Source organism: Cynoglossus semilaevis, chromosome 9 (genome assembly GCF_000523025.1).
Source record: "Cynoglossus semilaevis isolate Cse_v1.0 chromosome 9, Cse_v1.0, whole genome shotgun sequence".
Classification (NCBI taxonomy): Eukaryota; Metazoa; Chordata; class Actinopteri; order Pleuronectiformes; family Cynoglossidae; genus Cynoglossus; species Cynoglossus semilaevis.
In genome coordinates, this window is record NC_024315.1 from 1,722,417 (window position 1) to 1,732,155 (window position 9,739).

Below are 9,739 nucleotides of genomic sequence, written 5' to 3' on the forward strand. Positions count from 1 at the left end.
AACATGCTGCCAGGTGAATATTTTGAATAATTTTATTTAAAAAAAAATGTATTTAATGTTCTAATTTTATTAGAAATATGCAGGAAAATATACAATTTTATTAAATAATTTTACAAAAGTTGCCTACTTTGATACTAATTTCAAAAGCAGTTTTAATTTCAGATTTTTTTGGGCAAAATCCTAATTTTGCATGTCATGTTGGACATATGTTGACAAATATTCATAAAAATTTGGAAAAAAAAGTTTCTTATCAAATTAGAGCATTTTGAGAAATCAAAAAAAAAAATTGAGGGGCAGGAGGATTCTTATTTTCAACGTAGAGCATTTTGAGATTCTATTTTAGAACATTCATTTTGTATTTTATAAGAATTATATGTGATGTAATTCGAGGTTAGCAGGTCATTTAAAAATAAGTTAAGATATATTATTGTTGGTCTTTCGCTGCATTAAAAAGGATTTTAGAATATCGTTTTAAATTTTTTGCCAATCAAACAATTGTAGAAATTACCCATGTAACAAGACATACAAATTTCTCTCGTTTAAAATGTTTAATAAAAACAAGCAGAGATAAAGATTTAACCTCATTTGCCATACATTAAAAACAATTGTGTCAATCCACGTGTCTAACAGTGAAGTGAAGATGTAGATTGTTGTTACTGATCACAACCCATTTCCCACCTCTCGCTGTCTTACTCTGTTCAGGTACAATTTTCGGTTTTAACGTGACAGCCAGCAGGCCAGTGCAGCGACTAGCAGCAAAGAATGATGTCCCCGTGCGACTGAACACAATAATTTACAAACTTGTGGATGAGCTGAAGGAAGAGCTGAGCAGGAAGATCCCTCCTCTGGTGTCGCAGGATGTGGTTGGTGAGTCTGAGACCACAAAGTCCAAACATTTGCTCCAATGTCCAGTCTCATGTGTCTCTCTCTTCTGGTGCAGGAGAGGCCGTGGTGCTGGCTACATTTATGGTGTCTGTGGGCAAGAAAAAGCTTCCAGTTGCAGGGTGCCGGGTCCAGAAGGGTGTGCTTGACCGGGGTCATAACTTTAAACTTGTCAGAGGACTGGACACCATCTGGGAGGGTGAGTGACAACAATAATGTGAAGTTACTTAGTTTAATTCAAGTCAAAAAAAAAAAAAAATCAAATTACAGGTCCAGGGGATAAACACACTGAATAATATGTAAAGGTGATTGATATGACAGTTACAGGAGATTTAAACTTTCATATATGTGTGTTGCCCCCTGCAGGGAGCCTGATAGCATTGAAGCACCACAAGGACGAAGTTCCGACGGTGAAGGTAGGAATGGAATGCGGCCTTTCAGTGGAGGAGGATGTGGACTTCCGACCGGGTGATGTCATGGTTTGCTATAAAAATGAGACCTCTCCTCAAGTTACTTCCTGGAATCCTGGCTTTTAAACACTCACACATCCATCAACAATCCCATTAAAGACATGGGGGGTCCATCAGTGTCTAAATGTCTCACAAAAATGTTCCAACAATGCAGATGTGGGTCTCCAGGACATCGGTGATCTGGTCACTTCTTTTTGCTTTTGCCGGACTTGGCAAACAGCGACGGGTCAATCTGGTCTGGCCTCAGTCCTCTGATGGAGTGGAGACGGGCAGCGCGCTCTGAAAGGGTTCCTCCGCACTTTAGACCTCGAGACATTAGCTCCTTCTTTAGGATGTCAAGACCCAGAGCCTCGAGCTGCTGGACGGACGATACTGAGTCGAGGTCAACCGCAGACTGAGGAGAAGGGAACGGGGGGAAAACAACGTTAGAATTTCTTCTAGTACTTCTTAATAAATTGTTTTTTTTCCCCACGATGTTTCTGACTCATTACTAAGATGTTTCTTGTAAAAACGGACTCACCTGCTGCTCAGACTGTGCCACAGGGTCGGAGTCCTTCATGGTTTTAGACTCTGTTGCACCAATCTGCTCTTGAGGCTGATTGGTCTCTGCAGGACTCTGGACCTCAGAGGTTCTTGTATCGTCAGCATTCTGGTCTTCAGAGATTCTACACATCGCTGTACATTCCTGGTCTTCAGATGTTTTCGGCTCTGCAGGAGTCTCCGCTGCATTGTCCTGATCTTCAGAACTGTTTGTCGACGACTGGTCCTGGACCTCAGAAGTGCTTATGTTTGTAGGGCCCTGGTCTTCAGAGGAACTGGATTCTGCAGGAGATGACCTATAAAAAAATGAAATGATTCATGAAAAATGAAATAATATAATAAAATAATAATAGATATACATAATAAAACACTGGACATTACCTGCAGCTCTGCTGAGGCTCAGCCTCTTCTCTCTGCTCCACTTTGGCAGCAGCTCCACAGCTTGAAGAGGATGTGGATGGAGAAGATTCCTCCTCAGACTCTACGTCTTCATCCTCAGAGCTGAATCCTTCCAGTCCCGTCCTGAATATGGAATAGAATTTAAAAAAACCATCAAGCTTCACATTGTGTTCCTCATATTTAAAAAAAAAAGCTTAAGGAGAAAAAAAAAGGTAATAAATGGTTTTGGTTAGTGTCATTCATCACACTCACCAGTAATCGGCAGCCACCATCTTCTTCCTCGTGGTCTGTTCACTGTCATCTGAGTTGGTTCTCTTGGTTGCTGAGACAGTGTCTGCTTTCACCTGTCCACTAGAGGATGCCTGCAGACCTGAAACACACAGAGTCTGAGTTGGTCTCTTTAAAGCTACACAATAAATTTCCCTACTTTGTTAGTTAACCCAAATCTTGCAAAATATTAACATCAAAATAATGTATATACATGCAATAAGCTAATTCTAAAAAGAAGGAATAGTGTGTGAAACAAGACAAGTCTGTCTAAAAATGAAGGAGAAGTTTAACATTTTCGAAAATAATTAAGCAAAACCAGAGCTATCTTGAATATACCTACCAAAAACAAAAGTGACATTTATTCAAAAGTTTGAATGCACATTTCATTTCTAATTTTATTTAAAGACTACATCAATACAGTGTTAAAATTGAGGGCACAAAAAGTTACTTAAAATAAAAAGTTATTTGTGCAAAATCATAAATCTCATCTATTAAATTATATTTGTAAGTTGACGACTACACTAGTTGTTCAAACGATGAGAATGCATAAGAATTACATGACTAACAAAAACATTGTCTTGTCTTGGGTTGATGTCACTCTTTAAAGCTACACAATAAATCTCCCTTTGTTAGTTAACCCGAATCCTGCAAATTGGTAATATTTCTGAGCGACTGAGATCCTGGTCTAATTTACCAAAATACATAATTATAGCATCTATCATTTGTTAACTGCATAATTGTCTTTATCTTGCTAATTTTTGTGAATGTTAAGAGCTTAATTGTTATGGGATATTCTACCATTCATGACTATTGTTAATATGAAACATTACACTAGTATCATAGCCTGGTCACATGTATTATTGCCTTTAATTTTAAAGTAAACATTGTATTTAAGAAAATAAATATATTTTAATTAAATTGCCCATTTGTGAGTTATTTTTTATCATGGTAAATAATGTAATAATTGCATTTTATTAAAGAACATGGAACAGGGATATATTAAAAAAAAGAATTTGCAAAGATACCTTTGATGACAGACTCCTCCACTCGCTGTGAAAGGTCATAGCATTGCTCCTGGTACTGAACATCACTGAAGCGGTGTTTGGGTTCCGCCAGTTTCCTCTGGAGACGCTCAGTTCGGCGTTGCTCTTTCTCTGCCTCACGCTCTGCCTGCTTCTTCAGCCAGTCCGCCATCCTGCACAAGTAAGGAGGAGGAGGAGGTGTTCAGTGCTTAGATGTACTGTTGTTTGTAGTATTTACTTTACATTAGCTATATTTTAAAATTTGTGGGGAAAAAACCCAAAACGTTAGGACTCTGACTCACTCTTTTTCATGGTTGACATCTCTAAGACGTCGTCCACTCAGATCCCTGCAGGCTTCCCGATTGGTCGTCTTCTCAATCTGAGCACCAAGGGCTCGCAGCATGGAACCAAAACCTGACAAAAAAAACACACTGAGTCAGGAGTGAACGATTACACCCTGTAGAACTCTTCAATCTGATCAGTGTATGTAGTACTACATACCCCCCTTCCCACCACACAGACGGGGCTGGAGGTGATAAGTGGCTCCATTCTGCACAGGATCATTGAGATCCGCCCGACGGCCATTTCTTAAGATATAGAAATCCTCCGGGGGGATTCCCTGTTGGCACACGCACACAGTTCTTTTGTAATGTAGTTGTGTTATTTGCAATTCAATTGTAGTAGCTTCCACATTTATATGCACTGCGGATCAAAATGCAAGAGCTGGACTACCTAAAAACGCAGGTATGTTCTACAAATGAAACTAGTCAACAAGAGGGTCAGAAATGGTACTGTTAGTGTGCTTTTCGAATCCGTTACACTTGCAATGATATTCAAATGGGTGCAATAACAAAGGAAAGAAGAGTGTCTGCTATTGTATGTCCCAGAACTGATTATTATTACATTGTTCTGGAAGCTTGTATCAGACAAGTAGCTCTCAGTTTCAAAACAGTTGGTGACCCCTGCTGTAGGATTTTAGACAGATGTGTGTTTAACACCAAATACGTGCAAGTAAATGTTTAAACACGTATGTATAAACAGTGTTGTTGATTTCGTGTCACAGAACATACACACCATGGCAAAAGTGTTGGCAACAACAATACTGTTCATATTACATTTACATATACTTGTCTTATCGGCGAGCTTTACAGAAAACTGCGCCTTTAAGATTACGCGACTGATTACATACTAAACGCACCTCAGTTGTATTAGAATTAGGTAGAAGTTTGCCATTCTAATACTTAATTTGAAGTTCACGCTCTCATTTTTATACCGTCTACTTGCCTTCATGTATTAAAGTGCTGCTACGTTAACTGATAAGAAGTTTACAACCAACGATTGTGTGAACTAGTGTGGCTATAAAGTAAGCGTTTATTTATAACCAATATTTACGTTTTTAAGGCGATATAATACTTATTTTATCGAATACAAATATTTAGATACCTCTTGTATTAGTAAGAAGTACACGTTTAATCGAGCACCTCTTGTATATTAGTAAGAAGTACACGTTTAATCGACCTACGCATGGTTTGAGCTAACGGCTAACACAGTACAAGTTTAATCGAGCTGCGTATGATTTGAGCTAACGGCTAACATTAGCTTTTGTTATCAAACATCCATTTCCGCGATTTTTCCGAGTATTGTTTCGAGTGTATCTCACTTACCTGGAGCTGGACCAAGTTCGCCAGAACATCTCCAACCAAAGAACCCTCTGGAAACAACGAAAAACGACGAAAGTTTGGACTCTTAACGTACACCTCCATCTTGGATTTGCAGTTGACTACTCTACACAGGATGACGCACTTCCGCCTTCTTTGGTTTTTAAAATCTCTGTTTGTAACGATACTGCCCCCTAGCGTTCTAAGAGCTACCTTCATCCAGAGGCCACTGAAAATAATTTGTAATATTAACGTAATAAATAATGTAAATACATGCAGTAAACTAATTCTAAAAATTTTAAAGAAGGAATAATAGTGTGTGAAACAAGACAAGTCTGTTTAAAAATGAAGAAGCTTAACATTTTCGAAAATAATTAAGCAAAACCAAAGCTATTTTGAATATGCCTACCAAGAACAAAATAGTGAAATTTATTCAAAAGTTTGAATGCACATTTCATTTCTAATTCTTTTAAAGACTGCATCAATACGGTGTTAAAATTGAGGGCATAAAAAGTTACTCTTTATTTTTGCAAAGTCATAAATCTCATCTATTAAATTTTATTTTAAAAAGTTGACGACTACACTAGTTGTTCAAACAATGAGAATGCATAAGAATTATATGACTAACAATAACATTTTACAGAAATATTTTTAGATTAATGGTTACCGTTCTTAAGCCACCAGTTGGCGCTATGTAAGGTTCCGCTCCAGGAAGTGACGTTAATTCTGTCGCTCAGGACAACAACATGGCAGCCGCGTTGAGGTTAGTCGTGTTCCGCTCTAGTCTGAGACCGGCCACCGGTACATTCAGTCGCGGCTGTAGTTCTGGCACCGGAACCCCTAAGAACGACCAGTCCATAGAGCACAGACCAAAGTCGGGCTTCGCTGCCGCCTTCGACCTGCAGTCAGACCTCCGTCGAGAGGCGGTGGGTTCCTCGGCCACGGCGAAGGGCGCCTCCTCCACTGAAGATGACAGCTTCGCCTCACTTCTGCGCCGCTCCCCTCTGATCCAGATGGGACCCTCAAAAGATAAAGTGGTGTTTGGGAGCGTTATTCACATCGTCGGTGACGACCTCTACATAGACTTCGGCGGGAAGTTCCACTGCGTGTGTCAGCGGCCGGCGAAGGGAGGTGATAAGCTGCAGCGGGGAAGCAGAGTCATTGTACGGCTTCAGGACATGGAGCTCACCAGCCGCTTTCTGGGGGCCGTTACTGACACCACGCTGCTGGAGGCACAGGCGGTTCTGCTGGGCCCGGCGGAGAGCCGAGAATAAGTCTCGACCATGCTTTAAAACTGGGACTATGCTGAAAAAGTGAGAGTCAACAATAGAATTATGACTTTAAAATGGAATCGGGACTGACCTAGAGACCGAGCTGGACTCACTGAGGACCAGAACTGATCAGTCTTTGATTCATTATCACCTGGATTTAAAAAAAGAAAATGCCAGTGTTAATTTGTTTGTCTCACATGCTTTGTTTGTTTAGGGTGTTCACAGGGAAAATAGAAATCTAGAAAATTATTATTATTAAAAAATGTCTTTAAATGCAAATCATGCACATTCAAAGGCCACAGTGTAACTTTGTGAGTGTAACAGCTTCTGATTTTCACTTTTTTTGTGACACACCAACTCATGTTTGTTTTTAACAGAAAAAGTAAAAGAAATTTAAAATGATAACATTAAAAGGGTTTCTCATTTTTCTAACTACATTTTCTTATCTTTGTTAGTCTTGAGGTTTGTTAACATTTTCTTATTATCTTTGTTAGTCTTGAGGTTTGTTACTGTTACTTAATCAGTTTTTAAACTCAAATTTACTAGAGTACACATCATTTTTTTTAATCAAACTTGATGAGCCAAACATTGCAGATTTAATTACTGACCTTACAGTAAGTTCTGTACATTAATGTCACATGACACGGTTGTGAATTCAGTTCAGACTAGACACAAACTGGTATAGTTTCCTTTTCTTTAATGCAGTTAAAAAAAATCTATCAGCTTTGGTTAGCATAACATAGTTGAAACGAAGGGGAAATTGCACACCTTGGCAACTGTCAAACCCATAGACTGTGTTTAAGGAACGCCATGTGTAGCTTTCAGTGATGCTACAAAAATGTGCTCTGCTGGTTGTATCACTAACTTGGTATTTTAACGTAGGTAACTAACTGTTAATACTGGATGAAAATGACAGTGGGGTGATCCAATCGTAAACTTCATACATAACACGTAACCTATAAAAAACAAATGGTGGTCCTTAACACACAACTCATTTATATCTACCATCATTTTGCATTCATTGGTCTATTATTATCTAAATTTGTTACAAACAAAATGTTTTATTGAAAAGTAGCCAAAACAAGTAATGTAGACAAGAGTATGAGTAGGTTAATGTGTGTAACTGTATGAGAAACAGTTCATTTTACCTTAGACTTGTAGGCACATCAAGTTATTTCTGAAAACCAGTAGAGCACTCCTTGTATTTTTCACTGGGTTTAATTGGGCACCCATAGCTGTCAAAAAGATTTCCTCATCACCACTTCTTATATACAGTCTATGGTCTCCATGTTACAAGGCATTCACTGTAAGTAAAAACTTAACCCTGAGCTTTGCATCGTTAGTGTGTAAATAAGTAAAAGCATAGGCTGTGGCTCCCTCTATCGGCTGTTATGCAGCAGCAGGCGGTTTTACAGTGATCAGGCATCAGTACTGAGGATTATAAAATGGTACTACAGTTACTGCTGCAACAGGAACCGTAATGATCAGTGGAGCTCTGCTCTGATTGGTCGTTGCAGTCGTGTCATACTTCCTGTCGGAGGCTCTTTGAAATTCAGCAGCCAAATGTAGTTTCATCCACACATGGTCAGCAGCAGCCACTGAGGAGATACAAGAGTTTTAGTGGATCTGATCCCAGATCTGTTCAACCTGGTCCGGAATCAGTCATTAAACTTTCATACCTCAAAAATGTTGACCTCAATTTTTCCAGTCCCATCTTTGTCCAGCTCCAGGAAAGCCTCTGAAAACACACAAAAAAAAGAATTGATCAGTTGGACAGCGGTAACAACACATACGTGTGTGGACCTGAAGTTAGGAACTTGTTAAAAGTGTAATAAACATCTGGAATTTATGGAACTTTGGCGAGTTAAAAACAAAGCACATTAAGGTATAAATATGTTCAATGGTTGAAAGCACAACTCACTGAACATGGCCTCCAGTTTGACCAGGCAGCAGGTGAAGTTGTCAAAGTCGATGACCTCGTTGTCAGCGTAGCGAGCGACCAGTACCTGGTGCATCTTATTGTTCAGTTTAAAGCCTCGGGGCAGAGACAAACGTCGCAGGTGAAGCAACAGAAACATGGCAGCATTGACAACATTGTCACTCAGCGACTCAATTAAGGCAATTTACCACCATTCTCCAAGGCCAGGCGCATCTCATAGGCATTCATGCATCCAGACTTATCCAGGTCGAACTCCCTGAAGACTCCCTTTGGGAATGAGACAGAGACATTACATCACATGATGTCATCCTGAAGACTGTTCATATGAGTGAACCTTCAATTTTTAAAGAAGTGAAAACAACCCAGATCCAATCCAATAGACATAAATGTTCTCATGATAAGGTCTGAACTCATAATCACATGACACGTACAGCCAATTGTATTACAGACTTACCAACCACTTCCTGATCTTGTTCCAGAGAATCTGGAATTCAACCAGCCCGAGGCGAGCGCTGCCATCCTTCTGAGATCGAGTCAAGGTCAGACAGCAAGAAACAAAAACGATCTAGGAGAGGTCACTGTTTAAATGATGAGGATACGTCCATTAGGCTGACCATGGCTCTGCAGGACTCCATACTGAAGCCATCTGTCTGCAGGTCTCTGTCTGCAAACAGAGGGGAAAAAAGAGATGAATGACTCTTCAGACACGTGAACAAAAACAGAAATGAGGAAAGCTCACGTTTGGCTACGACTCGGTTCAGGATGGTCCTCAGCTCACGCACTGAGATCTCCATGTCCTTTCAAGAGACAAAACTGTCAGTGCCCTTTTTTAAAAGATGTTTGTAAACATTAAAATTTAACTTACATCTCCTGAAAGCTGAGCAAACATGGACCTAAAGGAATCATCAATGTCGCTCTCGGCGATTTCCTCCTGAGGAAAGGAACAGGGTTTCCATGTTTAACACTTCACAGAGATTCTTCTAGACTAGTTTAGTGTCATTTACTCAAAGTGGTACCTCGGGGTCAAAGGTTGCCTCCACATCATCATCCATCTCCCTGTGTGGAATCACAAGTCCTCAGTGACATCATCAAAGATCTTTACAGAATCTCTCTCTGCTTCTGCTCCACACACTCACCCTGTCTCTGACTGTTTCTCCGTGAACACCCTCAGTACAAAGTCGGCCTCTTTGGCGGGCTCAAAGGTGGACGGGACGATCAGGTACTCACCCGGTGGGAGGGAGAGCCTCGCGCTCACCTCTCGCAGGTTGATGAAGGTGTCAGAGCGAGC

General features: G+C 40.0%; 4 protein-coding genes across 4 annotated transcripts in view; 2 read left to right on the forward strand and 2 right to left on the reverse strand.

Annotated features, from left to right (window-relative positions):
* Positions 1–785: 785 nt before the first annotated feature.
* sde2 (SDE2 telomere maintenance homolog (S. pombe)) lies at positions 786–5,396 on the reverse strand. Its single transcript, XM_008316329.3, has 8 exons — positions 5,248–5,396; positions 4,085–4,202; positions 3,886–3,997; positions 3,587–3,756; positions 2,544–2,661; positions 2,274–2,414; positions 1,873–2,188; positions 786–1,746 (listed from the first exon to the last, which is right to left on the reverse strand). The coding sequence occupies exons 1-8, from the start codon at positions 5,344–5,346 to the stop codon at positions 1,537–1,539; spliced, it is 1,284 nt and encodes a 427-aa protein (XP_008314551.2). The 5' UTR covers positions 5,347–5,396; the 3' UTR covers positions 786–1,536.
* LOC103383274 (translation initiation factor IF-2, mitochondrial-like) lies at positions 847–1,418 on the forward strand. The gene is made up of 2 exons (XM_008316328.3): positions 847–1,081; positions 1,249–1,418. Exons 1-2 carry the CDS (start codon positions 859–861, stop codon positions 1,416–1,418), a joined length of 393 nt encoding a protein of 130 aa, XP_008314550.1. The 5' UTR covers positions 847–858.
* Positions 5,397–5,930: 534 nt separating the features above from the next.
* Positions 5,931–6,919, forward strand: mrps28 (mitochondrial ribosomal protein S28). Its single transcript, XM_008316327.3, has one exon. The coding sequence runs from the start codon at positions 5,988–5,990 to the stop codon at positions 6,513–6,515; it is 528 nt and encodes a 175-aa protein (XP_008314549.1). The 5' UTR covers positions 5,931–5,987; the 3' UTR covers positions 6,516–6,919.
* A 273-nt stretch (positions 6,920–7,192) lies between these two features.
* LOC103383277 (calpain-1 catalytic subunit-like) overlaps positions 7,193–9,739 on the reverse strand; it is a 9,418-nt gene continuing 6,871 nt past the window's right edge. Inside the window, 10 exon segments of the mRNA XM_025058541.1 lie at positions 7,193–8,110; positions 8,192–8,250; positions 8,434–8,547; positions 8,640–8,718; positions 8,906–8,974; positions 9,051–9,115; positions 9,191–9,248; positions 9,317–9,382; positions 9,468–9,507; positions 9,588–9,739. The exon segment at positions 9,588–9,739 is cut by the window's right edge and continues 6 nt beyond it. Coding sequence (XP_024914309.1) covers positions 8,084–8,110; positions 8,192–8,250; positions 8,434–8,547; positions 8,640–8,718; positions 8,906–8,974; positions 9,051–9,115; positions 9,191–9,248; positions 9,317–9,382; positions 9,468–9,507; positions 9,588–9,739 — 729 coding nt within the window. The 3' untranslated portion in view covers positions 7,193–8,083.

Coding starts and splice junctions, on each gene's coding strand:
- LOC103383274 (XM_008316328.3), top strand. CDS start 859: ATGTGGTTGGTGAGTCTGAGACCACAAAGTCCAAACATTTGCTCCAAT. Junction 1,082..1,248: donor ACTGGACACCATCTGGGAGG/GTGAGTGACAAC, acceptor TGCCCCCTGCAG/GGAGCCTGATAGCATTGAAG.
- sde2 (XM_008316329.3), bottom strand. CDS start 5,346: ATGGAGGTGTACGTTAAGAGTCCAAACTTTCGTCGTTTTTCGTTGTTT. Junction 3,757..3,885: donor GATGTCAACCATGAAAAAGA/GTGAGTCAGAGT, acceptor TTACTTGTGCAG/GATGGCGGACTGGCTGAAGA. Junction 2,189..2,273: donor GAGCCTCAGCAGAGCTGCAG/GTAATGTCCAGT, acceptor ATTTTTTTATAG/GTCATCTCCTGCAGAATCCA.
- mrps28 (XM_008316327.3), top strand. CDS start 5,988: ATGGCAGCCGCGTTGAGGTTAGTCGTGTTCCGCTCTAGTCTGAGACCG.